General features: G+C 43.3%; 1 protein-coding gene across 6 annotated transcripts in view; it reads left to right on the top strand.

Moving 5' to 3' along the window:
* EMID1 (EMI domain containing 1) overlaps positions 1 to 18453 on the top strand; it is a 147743-nt gene that overhangs the window by 110166 nt on the left and 19124 nt on the right. For all 6 annotated transcript variants that reach the window (XM_075319989.1, XM_075319986.1, XM_075319991.1 and 3 more), the window contains one exon: positions 4063 to 4107. In XM_075319989.1, coding sequence (XP_075176104.1) covers positions 4063 to 4107 — 45 coding nt within the window. The remainder of the gene's footprint in view (positions 1 to 4062; positions 4108 to 18453) is intronic.

Below are 18453 nucleotides of genomic sequence, written 5' to 3'. Positions count from 1 at the left end.
GTCCAAAAAAAAGACTCAATAGAAAGGTATAATCCTATAATAGCTGACAAGTAATGAGCCCTCAATGCATATTCAGAAGGAGAATAGGTAGGTTAAGTTACGACGGACCAGTGACAGACTATTTCTATGCAGAAGGCAGCAGAGCGAGTCAGCATAAGGTTGTAAATAATGAGGTCCTAGGACTTATACATGGCTAGGGTGACTGTCTAGATGTCTCACAGCAGCATAAGGACCCTCCAACGCACGTTTCGCGGATTATCGGATGTTCCCTGAAGAAGCTTTTAACATCCGATAATCCGCGAAACGCGCGTTGGAGGGTCCTTATGCTGCTGTGACATGTCTAGACAGCCACCCTAGCCATGTGTAAGTCCTAGGACCTCATTATTTACAACCTTATGCTGACTCACTCTGCTGCCTTCTGCATAGAAATAGTCTGACACTGGTCAGTGGTAACTTAACCTACCTATTCTTCTGAATATGCATTGAGGGCTCATTACTTGTCAGCTATTATAGGATTATACCTTTCTATTGAGGTTTTTTTCTGGACTTCCCATTCCTTGGGTGGTTCTGCCTGGGCTTTCTCACTAGCATGTGGGTTTTCACCCATCTCTTTGCACCTTGATGTTGTAATTATATAAACTGAAATTCTTTTAACTTTTTCATATCTAATAAAGTTGTTATATTTTATATTCAGCTCTAAAACTCCTGTTTCCAATTTTTTCTGAAAGTCCTTATGGAGTGGCATATGCATTAAACACGAGATGTGCATTGCTCAATTATTTATGTGTCTCACAGATCTATGGAGGAGACAGGTTGTGGCTGGCTTTGTATGTCATGGTTAGTGTTTTGAACTGGAGTGTTTGGGCAGTGGGAAGCCACTGAAGGGATTGGCAGAGAGGAGAGGCTGGGAAATAGCAAGGGGAGAGGTGGATTAATCAGGCTGCAGAGTTTAGAATAGATTGGAGGGGTGCAAGAGTGTTGTAAGGCAGGCCACAGAGCAGGAGATTGCAGTAGTTGAGGTGGGAGATGATGAGGGCATGCACTAGTGTTTTTGTTGATTCTCGGATAAGGAATGCAGGAATCTGTGAGATATTTTTGAGTTGTAGTCAGCAGGAGGTGAAGATGGCGTGGATATGTGACTTGAAGGATAGAGTAGAGTCGAAGGTTACTCCGAGGCAACGAACTTGCGAGACTGGGGAGAGTGAGCAGCTGTCAACTTTGATGGATAAGCTTGTTGAAGGGGTTGAGAGAGGAGGAGGAAAGATAATGAATTCAGTTTTGTCCATGTTAAGCTTTAGGAGTCGTACAGAGAAGACGGATGAAAAAGCAGATAGATATTGTGGGATTTTGGTTAGTAGGGAAGAGATGTCAGGTCCAGAGAGGTAGATCTGCGTATCATCAGCGTAGAGGTGATACTGAAAGCTGTGGGCCTCTATGAGCTGTCCCAGGCTGAAGGAAAAGAGGAGGGGTCCAAGAACAGAACTTTGGGGGACACCAACAGACAGGGTGTGAGATGAGGAAGTGGTGTGAGAGTGATAGACGTTGAATGTCTGGTGTGTTAGGTAGGAAGAGATCCAAGTTAGGGCCAAGTCTCTGATGCCCAGAGATGAGAGAATCTGTAATAGGGGGGAGTGGTCTCTGTGTTCAAGGCAGAGGACAGGTCCAGGAGGAGGAGGACAAAGTAGTGTCGCTTGGCTTTGGCAGTTAGTAGATCATTAGTGACTTTAGTTAGGGCAGTTTCAGTGGAGTGATATGGTCGGAAGCCAGATTGTAACCAGTCAAAGAGAGAGCAGGAGGAGAGGTGGGAGGACAGTTCAAGATATACTTCCAGTAGTTTTGAGGCATAGGGGAGAAGTGATATGGGGTGATAGCTGGACACCGAGGACAGGACAAGGGAGGGCTTTTTTAGGATGGGTGTGATGGAGGCATGTTTAAGGCATGACGGGAATACGCCAGTTGTTAGTGATAGGTTGAAGAGATGGGTTTGAGTCAGGATAAGGACTGTGGTGAGGTTGGGAATTAGGTGGGACGGGAGTGGGTCAAGTGCACAGCTGGTGAGATGTGATTGTGAGAGTAGAGTGGAAAGATGATCTTCTGTAATGCTGGAGAAGCTGGATTTGCAGGAAGAGGGCTGAGTAGTTGTGAAGAGGGGCTGTAGGGATTGTGGGCCAAAGCTTGCTCTGATGTTATCAATCTTCTGCTTGAAGTAAGAGGCAAAGTCCTCAGCTGAGATGCGAGGAGAGGGAGGTGGCGCTGGGGGACGGAGGAGAGAATTGAAAGTGTTGAATAGCTGTTTAGGGTTGTGAGACAGACAGGATATGAAAGATGAGAAGTAAGTTTGTTTTGCAGCAGTAAGTGTGGTCTTGAAATTGGTGAGGAATTGTTTGTATGCAATGAAGTGCTCGGTGGAATGAGACCTCTTCCATCTCCGCTCAGCAATTCTGGAGGCCTATCTCCATTCTTTAGTTTGGTTCATGTGCCAAGGTTGCCTGTTGATTGTGCGAGTTTTGTTATGCTTTTTATCCTTTTTTCATTTTGCACAGCCCTTAGACTTAAGGCCCCGTCACACGCAGCGATGTATCTAACGATATATCACCAGGGTCACGGATTCCATGACGCACATGCGGCATCATTAGCGTCGTCGTTGCGTGTGACACGCACGAACGACCATTAACAATGGAAAATACTCACCAAATCGTCCATCGTTGACACGTCATTCCTTTTTAAAAAATCGTTGATTGTTGAGCACGCAGGTTGTTCGTCGTTCCCAAGGCAGCAGACATCGCTACGTGTGACACCTCGGGAACGACGAACAGCAACTTACCTGCGGCCGCCAGCAATACGGAAGGAGGAAGGTGGGCGGCATGTTACGTCCCGCTCATCTCCGCCCCTCCGCATCTATTGGGTGGCCGCTTAGTGACGCCGCTGTGATGATGAACAAACCGCCCCCTTAGAAAGGAGGCGGTTCGCCGGCAACAGCGACGTCACTAGTCAGGTAAGTCCCCTGTGACGGCTCCGAACGATATTGTGCGCCACAGGCAGCGATTTGCCCGTGACGCACAAACGACGGGGGCGGGTGCTTTCACTAGCGATATCGCTAGCAATATCGCTGCGTGTAACACCCCCTTTAGGCTTTACTCACATCTGCATATAAAAAATCTGTCCAATTTTCATCCAGAAAAATTGGATGAGTGAAATCTGTTTGGTATTCTGTATGTCATACAAGTGATATGAGAGTGTGCGGGTTTTTGTTTTTCTCATCTAACATCCGTTTGCAATTATTCTACATTCATTTACAAGACCATTTAGTGAGTGTCCTATACTACACAATGGTAAAGTATCTGTAAAAACGGACGTCATATGGATGATCCGTATGCCATCCATTTTATTTTCTCGTACCCATAGACTTGCATTGGCGAGTGTCAGCCGTCTTATGCAACCATACGCAGCATACTGTGATTTTTTTTTTTCCTCAAAACAGCTGAGGAAAACAAAAAAATTGCAGAACCTCTCTGCCTTATTGTTTAAAATTGGTGCCACTTTTTTATCGAATTTCACTGGGCGTACTTATATAAAGATGTGAGTGAACCATTAAAGGGAACCTGTCAGGTGCAATATGCACCCAGAACCTCAAGCGGTTCTGGGTGCATATTTCTAATTGCTGTTTATTACTGTATACACTAGCATAGATAAAGAGATCTTTAGAAAAAGTATTTCTAAAGATCCTTTATGATACGCTCATGAGCGCAGGAACTAGTCGCAAGGGCATTATTTCCCTTGGCTAGTAGGCCACTTTAGCATGTAAGCATGCCCCTATGGGTGTGCTTACATGCTAATGAATGCGCAGCGTCAGAGGCATGGTTGCTATAACCTCTCTGCTGCCACCGCTAGTTTTTGGCTCAGTGTGCATGGATCAGTAGTCCCTGGACTTTCGGTCATGCGCACTACACAAGTTTGAAGCCGGGACGTGTACACCCGGTATCACAATATCACAATAATCAGGAAGGGTTTCACAAATGTTCCTGCCATAACTGTGTTTTCTCCCTTTCCGTATCATCACAGGGTCCTTCTGGGCAGAAAGGTGAACCTGGGGAGAAAGGAGAGCCGGTATGTTTCTCATTATTCCCATTCCTCTTTCAACCTCACTCCATTTTCACACCACCTAACCACCATTAGAGAACCCTGACATATGCTGTACAGAGAATTTCAGTAGATTATTTTATAATTAGCATTTAAAACTAAGAACCATACAGAACTGACATCTCATGAACTGGAGAACTCCCTTCTCCTGCACTTGACATGGACAATACTCAACTGTTACAAACATTTGTATGTGTATAACACCATACCTCTCTTCCTCCCAGTAGCACAATGGATCAGGCAGGCACACACGTAAATTCTGCAAAATCAGTCTTCCATATACTGGACTCTAACCATATCATGTGCAACAATCTCTACCATGAAGACTCTGGCCTTCAAGGAAGTAGTCCTCCAAAATCAAGGTCTCAGATGATGGCATCACTACCAATCAATCCAAATTTGACAACTTATTTTACTCTTCAGTCTTCATCTGCATTGAATGTTGAGTAACAATGCAACAGTTTTGCTTTAATTTGGACTAATCATGAGTTACTTGATGTCTTCTTCTCCATGTACAAGTAAAGTATAGAGGATAGAGGATATGGAAACATCTGTGGCCATTTTTGTTTTATTTAATTGCATGTATGTTTGGTTAGAAAGCATTTTTGCATTAAAATGGTTGTCCACTACTCGGATAACCCCTTCTAATTCCCCATGTTCTCCCCCATTAAAATAATAAAGCTTATCCTCACCTCTGTTGCCAGCACTGTTGCAGCGGTGATGGCACTTGCATTCCTGGGGCTCACGTGAGGTTGCTACGTTACATGAGCCCCACACCCAATCACCGCAGACTTTTCTCTCCTCTAATTTTGACGTACAAAGAATTAAAAGGAAGTGAGAGGCCAGCCGCAGCTCTAACTTCCTATTGATTACTTATACATGTGAAGGTGGCGAGAGAGATGTTAGCGGTGATTGGGCGCAGAATTCGCGTGACGTAACAATCTTACTTGAATCCCAGGAACCCAAGTGCCATCACCGTTGGAACAGCGCTGGCAACAAAGTGAGTATAAGCTTTATTATTTTAAATGCGGGCCAACATGGGGAATGAGAAGGGGTTGTCCGAGTAGTGGACAACCTCTTTAAGGTTTCATTAAACATTTTGGACCACTTGACAAAATTATGACCAAATCAATGTTGTATTTTTCTATGTACTGTGCTTAGAAATGAGTGGATCACTTCACCGAACCTAAGTCCACGGTCCTTGTCAATGCTCTCTGGGTTTGGACAAGAGCTGTGTGAATTTCCTTACCGTTCCCAGACATCACTTAGGATTATGCACCGCATGTCACACAGATGATGTCACACCAGGCCAGCAAATCAAATGCTGCACTAGGGAACCACGAAGCTCAGGAAATGTGTGCTGTTCCTGCTAGAGAGCACTGATCTGGGTTACGCAAAGCAATCCGTTCATCTCCAACTATGATACATAAAGGCTATAGAAGCCAAACAGTTCAACATTTCATGTCAAAACCTATTGCAAAAAATGCTTTTTCAGCCAAAAATAAACATTTGAGTAACAAATACCACCAAAAATATCCATATCTTTTAAACAGTTTCTAACCTAAAGTACATTTTCCTCATGAAATGATAAAAATACTCCTATTTTAATAAATATACACCTGTAAGCAGCTGTGAAGGCAGTGATGGAACTAGAAATAAAATTAAGGGTAAATCTATAAGGGGATGAGAAATAACAGACACAAGGGCCCTGATATATAAGTTGTGGTCAAAGGCCCCTTTACCTTGAAGAAGACACCCAAATGATAATGGCACATGTTGAGAGCTCTGTAACAGGTTTTGCATTAAGGCACGTGAGCTTTTAGAGACATATCTGGTTCTGCCTTTATTGTTTTGTGGTATTAAGAAATGGAAAAGACATTTGGGCCTCTTTGTCAGTACTGTCCAATTCTTAGAACAAACTAGGCAGTCTTAAATGCGCCAGATTTATCAGAGTGGTTTATGCTGTTTGGTAAATATATCTAATTTTAAGACTGTCTAGTTTAAAGAGAACTTGTCAGCATGATTTTGTTATGTAAAGTAAACAAAAGGCTGTAATGGCGTTGTGATATTGATTACATTGATATCTTTGGTGAAGAAATCTGCTTTGTTCTTTAATCATAATTTTAAATTTTCTGTTAATTAGAATTCAGTGTACAAGGGTTGGACTTTACACTGGATCTTTTCCTCCTCCCTGTCTGTGATTCCCCAGCCTCTCCGACTACCTCCAGTCTGCAAATGACAGGTCACTGCTGAGATTTCAAACCAAGGAGACAGGTCATACACAGACCAGAACCCATACACACAAGCAGGTTTTAACCGCATATAGAAGTAATATTTGGTTAGGGACCCCATAAATAAGAGATTACCGTGAAGTGGTTATGGTATAGTAATGAATTGATCAATACATTAGCTAAATATCTCTTTTTTTTTCTTCCAAATAATGCATAGTAGTTATGCATTGTCACATTTCAATTTTTCAAATTTTTCATATGGCTAATTGTATTTTTCATTCCTTATATATTATAAAGCAGTTATGCTTGTTCATATTTCTCTGAATTTGGTGTGCAACTTTCACTTCATAAAGATTGTGTATATTTTGGCTAGCCCCCGGCTCACATTTACAGTGGTGTTCCAGCAGTCTTTTTGATTGATACACAGACCAGAGGCAGGGAATCACAGACAGGGAGGAGAAGACCCAGTGTACAATCCAGCCCTTGTACACTGAAATCTAATTACCAGAAAACGTAAAATGGTTATTACAAAACCACAATAAAGCCAATTTCTTTATCAAAGGTATCAATGTAATCAGCATTACAGTGCCATTTCAGCCATGTCTTTATGTTACTTTTTCAAAACAGTAAAAGCCGCCAGAGCAGTGTGAACGCCGTGCAGCGCCGGGGATCGGGGATTGGTGAGTATATGAGAGAGGGCTGCTCAATTCAGTTACTCAGGGGATTAGCGGTCACCGGTGAATCCATCACTGGTGACCGCTAATCAGGACGCGGCACAGACAGAGCCGCAGCATAACAATGAAGTCGGGTGAAGTTCACCCGAGTTCATTCTGACAGTGCGGCTCTGTCTGTGTCTGCTGTCATCTGCCATTCACCGCTGCTACATGGCTGTCTGTGTCTGCTGTCAGCGGCCATGTAGCAGAGCTGAATGGCAGATGACATAGTAAAAACGCATCCCTACACATTACACACGCTTGGCAAGTCAATAAATAAAAAAAAAAAGGGTGCCCAATGCATACGTCACAGAACACATGATCTAAAGGATCGCACACAAAATTGATCAATTTAACATAGGCTACTAACGCACGTGTGACAGCAATGAACGACCTACGTGCAATCTCATTAGATCGCATATGCGACCTGGGCGTGTCACATCGCATACGAGATCGCATCCCTAATTGTAAGGTGTAAAGCTGGCTTTAGACTGTAAAATCCTTAATTCAGATTTGAAAACTATGCAGCGTACTGTAATTAGTTTAGAACACCAATAATTTTTAGTTTAAAATTAGGAAATCAATGACACTCTGCAGATGAACTGTGGATGGGGCTTAGATAATGACATGATGTAACTCAAACCTAGAACAAATGAAGTAAAATGATTGGAAAGGTTCTCAGCTGCCTAAATAGATTTAAACTATGCAAAATACTGATAAAATCGGATTTATTGATAGGAGATGTTAAATGTGTACTGTTGGTCTTGGATGCATCACCACATTTAGACACTGAACAAAAGTATAAACACAGCACTTTTTTTGCTCCAATTTTTCATGAGCTGAACTTTAAGAGCTAAGACTTTTTCTATGCACAGTGAGTGAGCAATTCTCCTGTTCCAAAATAAACCATCCATGTCATAGGAGAGGTATATCAAGATACTGATTAAACAGCATAATTATTGCACAGGTGTGCCTTAAGCCCGCTTTACACGCTACAATAAATCTTACGATGTGTCGGCGGGGTCACGTCGTAAGTGACGCACATCCGGCATCGTAAGTATGATTGTAGCGTGTAAAACCTCCGTGCAATTGCGATTGAACAAAAATCCGTTCATCGCATGCATGTCGTTCGTTCCTCAAAAAATGAACGTGAGGTTGTGCAATGTTCCCGAGGCAGCACACATCGCAGTGTGTGACACCCCGGGAACATTGAACGACAGCTTACCTCCGTTCGCGGCTCCCGCCGACAATGTGGAAGGAAGGAGGTGGGCGGGATGTTTACGTCCCGCTCATCTCCGCCCCTCTGCTTCTATTGGCTGGCTGCCGTGTGACGTCGATGTGACGACGAACGTCCCTCCCACTCCAGGAAGTGGACGTTCGCCGCCCACATCGAGGTCGTATGGACGGGTAAGTACGTGTGACGGAGGTTAATCGTTTGTGCGGCACGTTCAACAAATTGAACGTGCCACACATACGATGGGGGCGTTGCAAATCGCATATGATATCGTATGCGAAATTGAAACGTGTAAGGCAGGCTTTAGGCTGGCCACAATAAAAGGACACTCTAAAACGTGCAGTTTTATCACACAGCACAATGCCACAGATGTCACCAATTTAGAAGGAGCGTACAATTGGCATCCTGACTGCAGGAATGTCCACCAGAGCTGTTGCACAGGAATTGAATGTTCATTACGCTACCATAAGCCGTCTCCAAAGGAATTTCAGAAAATGAGACAGTGTATCAAACCGCAACCACAGACTACGTGTAACCACACCAGCCCAGCATATTAACATCCAATCTCAGACTTTGCTGGCTTCAGGAGAGGCTTGCAGATTTTGAAATAGATGCGTAAAAAAACACGTCAAAAACTGCAGCACGTGCACAAAGCCTAAAACTGCATATTTTGGAGTGGCCTTGTATTGTGGGCAGCCTAAGACACCCCTGTGCAATAATCTTGCTGTCTAACCAGCATCTTGATATGCTACACCTGTGAGGTGGGTGGATTATTTCCACAGAGGAGAAGTGCTCACTAAGGTGTTAGTTCCACCTGCGCATAGCTTATATCGGAAGCGATATGCTAGTGACCCTCTGCGGCGAGTGTCAGCCGAGGGTCATGCGATCGGATCACAGCTGCGCAGAAGAGAGGGGAGCACTTTCTCCCTCTCCTCCGCTGCCTGTCTCTGCGTACATCGCACTGCACGCGGATAATATGCAAAAGACATGCACAGTGTTGTATCTATATTTTTGTTTAGTGTAGATATCAAGTACACACAGTATTGCCGAATTTCCAGCTTGAAATGTATATATTTTTTTCCTATATTCAGATTCCATTTCTGCACTTCTAAGGCCCCATTCACATGTCCATTTAAAAAAACAAACTTATAGCACATTAAGTTTTGACCATCCATGTGGACTTACATGTGTATGTATGTGTCATCCGTGTGTCATCTGTGTGCTATCCATGTGCTGTCCATATGTCTCTGGGACGTGTGACATTTGTGTTACACGTACCGAAAAAAAAGCATCACACTGAAATTTATATTTTGGGTTTTTTTAGGTTATAAAGATGTTCAAAGATAAATAGATACATAGATAGAGAGATAGATATATAGCTTTTAGCCAAAGAAATAATTGAAAAAAATGATGTAAGGCCCCCCATTCTTGATAACCAGCAAAGGTAAAGCAGACAGCTGCAGACTGATGTTACCAGGCTGGGAAGGTCCCTGGTTGTTGGACCCTTCCCAGCCTAAAAATACTAGCCTACAGCTGTCCCAGAAGTGACACATCTGGTGCGTTGCCTCAGCTCTTTCCGATTGCCTTGGTGAGTTGGCAATCGGGGTAATGGTAGTTGGGGTTGATGTCAGCTGTATAGTGTTAGCTGGCATCAAGTCCTGGTGTTAGTAAAGGAGCGTTGTCTATCATGTCTGTCTCTTTATCATCTTTGCACATCTTTAACACTTAACAATCAGTAATTCTTTAAATGCATTTAATTCTGGTCTATGTCACATGGACGGCACAAGGATGTCACACGGATGTTATCCCTGTGCGGTACCTGTTTTTCACGGACCCATAAGGGTTCTTTACACACTGCCACATCACTAGTGATTGCTAGCGATGTTGCGAGCGATATCACCCGCCCCCGTCGTTGGTGCGATTTGTGGTGATTGCTGCCGTAGCGAACATTATCGCTACAGCAGCGTCACACGGACTTACCTTTGCTGCGACATCGCTGTGGCCGGCGAACCGTCTCCTTTCTAAGGGGGCGGTTTGTGTGGCGTCACAGCGACATCATATGGCAGCTGTCCAATAAAAGTGGAGGAGTGGAGATGAGCGGGACGTAACATCGCTCCCACCTCCTTTCTTCCGCATTGCCGGTGGACGCAGGTAGGAGATGTTAGTCGTTCCTATGGTGTCACACATACAATGTGTGCTGCCGCAGGAACGAGAAACAACATCGTACCTGCAGCAGCAACGATATTAAGGAAAGGAGCGACGTGTCAACGATCACTGTTTTTGGACGATTTTGCGATCATTGATCGTCGCTCCTTGGTGTCACAACGCTGCGATGTCGCTACCAGCGCCGGATGTGCGTCACTAACGACGTGACCCCGACGATATATCGGTAGCGATGTTGCAGCGTGTAAAGAACCCTATAGACTTCTATTCAAACTTTAATCCATGCTGACTGTAAAAAACGGACATGTCTCCTAGTGGATCACAGGGACACAGTGTCTATGTGAAGATATGGAGGTGTGAAAATCAGCACCATTTTAATGAGCATGCGTGTGACTGTGTCTCCAGTACCTGTGAAGACAGACACCACATATACTGGAAACACGGATATGTGAGCGGGGCCTTATTCTGTTTTTCATTAATTTCCAAATCTCCTCCATGAATCAGTGTAGTGTATAAAGTGTCTTTCTGAGGTAACATCTACTGAAATCGTGGTACACAGTAACAGATCTTTACTCTAGGAGAGCAGTAGTTACTTTATAACCAATAGGAACACATTTCAACCAGAAAAGTTTTACTAAGCTGATGAATCAGTAATCTACATCTTGAGAAATGCACTCCTTCACCATCCTCATGTACCATGATGCTTAGCTTGATTGTATTTTGGGGTGATGGGTCTCTTGATAAGGACTGATACAGCTGTGGGGGTTCCCTTTTTGTCTTATAAGCTGCACTTACCTCACAGCCTGCCATTTAACCCTTTCATCACCTGTAACCTCTTCCCTTCTGGAGTATTTCAGATATTAGAAATACTAGTCATGTTTTTGAAATTGTCATATACAAGAGTGGTTTATTGTGGCCTAAAAATAAGAATAGTATGTCGAAAAAACCACTCTGGTTCCATATTAAAGGGAATCTGTCACCAGGTTTTTGCCACCTAATCTGAGAGCAGCATAATGTAGAGACATAGGACCTAATTCATCAAGACTGGTGGTGTTCACGCTGGTCTTGATGAGGAGATGTGCTGGAGCCAGAAGCTCCTGAATTATGGAGAGGCATATGGCTTTTTATGAATCAGGAGCGTTGGATGAGTGGTGTACACTTCTGTGTGCGTCTCAACACAAATCCTACTCCAGTCCCTGATGAAGTAAGATATGTGGTCTACTGAATGTTGCCGCTTGTCATAAATTTGCTGAACAGCAGTCGCCATGACCCCTTCCTGCGCCAGTTTGTCCCACTTTGACAGAGCTTGGCGAAAAAGCCAGCGAATGACAAAGGTCGCAAAATTTAAGCGTAGCCTCTCGTTATGCCAAAATTATGCAACTTTTCAAACTGTTTTACTCCAGAATAATAACTAAAAGCTTTGATGATTCAGCCCCATAGAGCCTGATTCCAGTGATGTTTCACTTCCTGGGCTGCTTGTTGTAGTTTTGCTAAAATCTCTGTTTTATCAACAAGAGATTATCACTAGAGAACTAAAAAAAACCTGCATCCATGTAGTCCTTCAAAATCATGAGCTCTGTACAACCATACCACCACCACTGATTAGCAGCTTACTGTCCATGTATCAAGTACATAGAAAGCTTTCAATCAGTGTTGTAGGTGGGGTTATACAGGGCTTAGTTTTCATAGAACTGCTAGGTTGTCCGCAGGTTATAAGGCTGCTTTCACACTTCAGTCTTTTTGCATCAGTCACAATCCGTCGGTTTGAGAAAACTGAATCCTGCAAAATAATTTGCAGGATTCAATTTTTTCCCCATAGAGTTGTATTGACGACAGATTGTGACTGATGGCTTTGCATTGCATCCGCCAAGCAACTGATCAGTCATGGAATGACTGACCGTCGGGCGGAAGCAACTGAGACTAACATTTTTTTGAGCGTTGAAAAAACGCAGTGCGCAGGATTCCGTCGGCATCCATAGTTGGTTATAATGGAAGCCAATAGGCGCTGGAATCCGTCTGAATACGTAAAATGAAGGATTCCGGCAACGGATCCATTTTTTTTCAACTGAGCATGCTCAGATGTGGTGTAAAATCATTCCTGGTCAATATATCTCTCTCGGGATGGATTCATATAGTTTTTACATAGAAAATAATTCTACAACGGATCCACTTTTACTCAGGATCCGTCACATCAGTCACAAAACAGATTGTGACTGATGGAAAAAGACGGAAGCGTGAAAGTAGCCTTAAACAGTGATTTTATCAACTCTGCATCAAGCAACCCATTAAGTGAATCTGGGTCTCTGCCCCTGCATTATTGTTCTCTCAGATGTAGCTACAGAGACCCCGAATCCAGCAATATATCACTTACTGGGCTGCTTGGTGACAGCTTTCCTTTAAAGAGATAAGAAAACTGCTATTAAACCTGCACAGTTAATAAAATGATACCAGTAAATTATATATTTTTAATAGAACGAAGTTAATAAAGAAGTGCTCAAATTACAGTACTTTTTCACTTTTTAACTCCAGCAGTGAAGGTGTTAATGATGTATGCATCAGAATAACACGTACAGTGCATGACATTTCATGATCATAGTAACTAACAAGCTGCTTGATGAGACGCACTAACTATTCTTATTCTTTGCTAACATTAATGGTTATAATAATATTTATTCATTTATATAGCGCTATTAATTCCACAGCACTTTACATGCATGATACAGTCCCGCAATGCAGTGAAATGAGTCAGTACCAATTACATTTGTATTAATAACTAATAAAATATAGATCCGAATATAACAAGGACAAAAAAGCAAACCCAGCTTAGTAAAAAATATTAATCTGACAGCACAGGGGGAAGCAGATCTGTCAAGATTTCACAATGCAAACTGAATACCGTATAACGTTAAAGGGAGTCTGTCACCCCAAATTCACACTACAGACAAACCATATAGCCTTGTAGGTGATGGAGCAACAATAAAAATTGCTCTTTTTGTTTTTAAATCTTCCGTTACTCCCCTCTTCACCCAAAATCCCCCCTCCCCCAACTTTATTGTAATAGACAAATTAAAATGCTCCGTGCACCCCGGGTGTGGCTTAATGCTGAGCGAGTGATCAGCATGGACGGAGTGATTTGAGTGCTCCCTCCAGCATACATGCAAGCAGCCTCATTACAAGGAAGAGAACTTGATCCTTGGCACCTCCCATTTGATATACCAAGTCAATATTGACCATAGGATTGTTACATCCAATCGGTGGTGCCAGAGATCAAGCCTTCTTTCTTCTGAAGAGGCTAGTTGATTATTACATTTCCAAGAGAAGCATTGCATGGTCTGTCAATTTCCTTACTACGGCTTGGCACAATTGCTATGAGAAATGTTGCCCCTTGGAACTTCAGATTGCACAGGATCCAGGCAAGTCAGCGCAATCAATCCACAGGAGTGGCAGCCATCTATAAGTGGGTAGAATGGGGGACCGAGGCATTTAGCCACCCCAAGAGTGCGCTGAGCACCCATATGTGCATATTACAATAAAGTTATTTTTAGGGGATAAAGGAAAAACAGATTTAATAACAATAATTTTTACAGTGGCTCCAGCTGCTACAGTGCTATGTAGCTAGTTTGAAGTGTAAATATGCTACGTCCCTTCAAACAGATCTCTTAGATCTGATAAGATTTGTGTACTCTGTCAGAATTGCTGGATATTTCTTTTTTAATGTTTTATAATACCATATTAAAGTTAGCATTTTATGAGTTCAATTGAACTCATAAAATTATCAATTTAATATCAGGATTATACAGCCATGCTGAAACAGATTTGCAGAGTCTCAGGTGTAAGAGATCTACAGTGGGTACGGAAAGTATTCAGACCCCTTTACATTTTTCACTCTTTGTATCATTGCAGCCATTTGGTAAATTCAAAAAAGTTCATTTTTTTTCTCATTAATGTACACTCTGAACACCATCTTGACAGAAAAAAAAAACCAGAAATGTAGAAATTTTTGCAAATTTATTAAACAAGAAAAGCTGAAATATCACATGGTCATAAGTATTCAGACCCCTTTGCTCAGTATTGAGTAGAAGCACCACCCTTTTGAGCTAGTACAGCCATGAGTCCTCTTGGGAATGATGCAACAAGTTTGTCACACCAGGATTTGGGGATCCTCTGCCATTCTTCCTTGCAGATCCTCTCCAGTTCCGTCAGGTTGGATGGTGAATGTTGGTGGACAGCCATTTTTAGGTCTCCCCAGAGATGCTCAATTGGGTTTAGGTCAGGGCTCTGGCTGGGCCAGTCAAAAATGGTCACAGAGTTGTTCTGAAGCCACTCCTTTGTTATTTTAGCTGTGTGCTTAGGGTCATTGTCTTGTTGGAAGGTGAACTTTGGGCAAAGTCTGAGCTCCAGAGCACTCTGGAATAGGTTTTCTCCCAGGATATCTCTGTACTTGGCCGTATTAATCCTTCCTTCAAACCAGTCGTCCTGTCCCTGCAGCTGAAAAACACGCCCATAGCATGATGCTGCCACCACCATGTTTCACTATTGGGATTGTATTGGGCAGGTGATGAGCAGTGCCTGGTTTTTGTCCATACATACCGCTTAGAATTATCACCAAAAAGTTCTATCTTCGTCTCATAACACCAGAGAATCTTATTTCTCAAAGTCTGGGAGTCCGTCATGTGTTTTTCTGCAAACTGAGGAGAGGCTTCCTCCGGGCCACTCTGCCATAAAGGCCCAATTGGTGGAGGACTGCAGTGATAGTTGACTTTGTGGAACTTTCTCCCATCTCCCTACTGCATCTCTGGACCTCAGCCACAGTGATCTTGGGGTTCTTCTTTACCTCTCTCACCAAGGCTCTTCTCCCACAATTGCTCAGTTTGGTTGGATGACCAGGTCTAGGAAGAGTTCTGGTGGTCCCAAACTTCTTCCATTTAAGGATTATGGAGGCCACTGTGCTCTTAGGAACCTTGAGTACTGCAGAAATTCTTTGGTAACCTTGGCCAGATCTGTGCCTTGCCACAATTCTGTCTCTGAGCTCGTTGGGCAGTTCCTTTGACCTCATGTTTCTGATTTGGTCTGCATGCACTGTGAGATGTGAGGTCTTATATAGACAGGTGTGTGCCTTTCCAAATCAAGTCCTATGAGTTTAACTAAACACAGCTGGACTCCAAAGGAGTAGAACCATCTCAAGGAGGATCACAAGGAAATGGACAGCATGTGACTTAAATATGAGTGTCTGAGCAAAGGGTCTGAATACTTATGACCATGTGATATCAGTTTTTCTTGTTTAATAAATTACTACTTTTCTGTTTTTTTTTCTGTGAAGTTGGCGTGCAGAGTGTACATTAATGAGAAAAAAAATTAACTTTTTTGAATTTACCAAATGGTTGCAATTAAACAAAGAGTGAAATATGTAAAGGGGGCTGACTACTTTCTGTACCCACTGTATTTGCTGTGCGATAATTTAACTTGTTCTACATCACACATTTTACAAATGGTAGTTTAGAAATTAGTGATCGCATTCTTGTTAATACCAATATTAGTTCTTTGATAAGGGATTCAGTATGGTGTTGGTCAAAAAGTATAGTAGCTCCTCTAAGAAACAACACAGATACCAGCTGACACTTGAGGATGTCCAGGTACTGTAGACGTTCAGTAATTTGGCTCACATTATGCCGTAAAATGAGATCCCCACTGATCGCTGCCTATTTCATATTCATGAAGCCTAATTCTTAAGCTGGTTCATAAACTTGGGTATATAACTTAGCATTACTATAGGACTATGACTACTGAATGCTCCTAGTAGATTTTTTTGCATTTTAGGCTTTCTTTTGTATCAAACTTATAATGATCCCGCATGATTCACTAATCCTCTCATACACTTCTGTCTTGTCAATAATTGCAACTACAAAATGTATTAATTACAATTAGCTTGTTCACATTAGTGATTTATTGTGCAGTTTCATCTTGCACTTTTCTAAGATAAAGAGGAAAGAGAAGTCATCGATGCAAGGAGCTGATAAAGACAGTATATGGGCCCTTGATCTGCAATAGCTTGACTCCTGTCTCTGACAATTCACCGGTAATTGTCAGCTTCTTCTGCAGCAATCAAATAGCAAAAATCTCATAATGGACCTTTCACAAACTGGGCCCGATGCAACCGCAAAGGTTGTACATGTTATTTTCACCCTCACATAGATAGCGCCCACAAAATAAACTTTCACCCTGATTCGATAAAAGGGTTGTCCATTACTCGGAAAACACCTTCTCAAATACTATAGTCCCCCCATTTAAAGGAAATCTGTAAGGTGTAATATATACCCAGAACCACGAGCAGTTCTGGGTGCATATTGCTAATCCCTGCCTAACTGTCCCTGTATACACTAGCATAGGCCTCCGACACACATCCGTGCCGCCGGTACGTGTTTGGTACGTTTTTGCACGTACCGGCGGCACGGAGACACGTAGACCAATGCTACCCTATGGTAGCAGGCACACACACGTAAAACCACATGGAACGTGTGTCCATTTCGATTGTACGTGTGTGCGTTTTCCCACATGGTCGACATGTCCGTTTTTCGCCGGCATCACGCAGGCACGGACCCGCTAAAGTCAATGGGTCTGTGCCTGCACGGACGGCACACGTAGCATGTCCGTGTGCTACACGTACCGTCCGTGTGCGTTTTTTAGTTAGCAATGTCGGTCAATCTATTTTTAATTTAGTCGTCAGTCAATTTACCTTATTTTCTGTGGTTGTCAGTCAATATCCCTTTGTCGGTCAGTCTGTGTCTCCCCCTTTCCATTACTTACCGATCCCCGATCACCAGCGCGGCGAAAAACAGCTGTGCAAAAGATACGGCGGCTTTAACTATTTTGAAAATGCCGGCCGCTCATTATTCAATCTACTATTCCTTGCTTCCCCCGCCCACCAGCGCCTATGATTGGTTGCATTCAGACACGCCCCCACGCTGAGTGACAGCTGTCTCACTGAAACCAATCACAGTATCCGGTTTGTGCAGTAAAATAAATAAATAAATAATTTAAATAACGGCATGCGGTCCCCCCATTTTTGAGACCAGCCATCCATGGTAAGGTCACACAGCTGAAGGCTGGTATTCTCAGGATGGGGAGCCCCACGTTATGGGAAGCCCACCACCCTAACAATATCAGCCAGCAGCCGCCCAGAAAAGCTGCATCCATTAGATGCGACATTTCCGGGACTCTACCCGACTCTTCCCGAATTGCCCTGGTGCGGTGGCAATTGGGGTAATAAGGAGTTAATGGCAGCAGCCCATAGCTGCCATTAAGTCCTAGGTTAATCATGACAGCCGTCTCCCCAAGATAACTGCCATGTTTAACTTGTTATTAAAATTAAATAAAATACACACATTAAAAAAATCCTTTATTTAGAATAATTAAAACAAACAAACACCCTCGTTCACCAATTTAATAAAACCAAAAAACCCATCCAGGTCCGCCGTAATCCATGGATGTCCCACGACGCTCTCAGCTCTGCTACATGAAGGTGACAGGAACGGCCACACACAATGACCGCTCTCTATCACCTCCAAGCAGCAACTGAAGTGAGCCGCACGATTACCGATGAAGTCAGTCAGGTTACTCGCGGCCACCACTGGATCTTCCACCTGTGACAGCGAGTTGTCCAAGTGACTGAAGTGAGCTGCGCGATCAGCGATGAAGTCACAGGTGAGTAGCGGTGTCGGGTGGGTGACTCCAGCTAGCCGCGGGTAACCTGAGTGACGGCAGCGCTAATGTCGCCGCTAACTTCAGTTACTCAGGGGATTAGCGGACACGGTGATTCCATCACGGGTGACCGCTAATCAGGACGCCACACACAGACAATGCCGTGGTATCACAATGAAGTCGGGTGAGGTTCACCCGAGTTCATTCTCATCGCTCGTTTCTGTCTGTGTCGGCTGTCAGAGGGCATGTAGCAACGACATTTTACAACACACAC

Source organism: Anomaloglossus baeobatrachus, chromosome 1 (genome assembly GCF_048569485.1).
Source record: "Anomaloglossus baeobatrachus isolate aAnoBae1 chromosome 1, aAnoBae1.hap1, whole genome shotgun sequence".
Taxonomy (NCBI): Eukaryota; Metazoa; Chordata; class Amphibia; order Anura; family Aromobatidae; genus Anomaloglossus; species Anomaloglossus baeobatrachus.
Note: the sequence above shows the minus strand (reverse complement) of the source record. Positions and strands in the feature narration are given on the sequence as shown.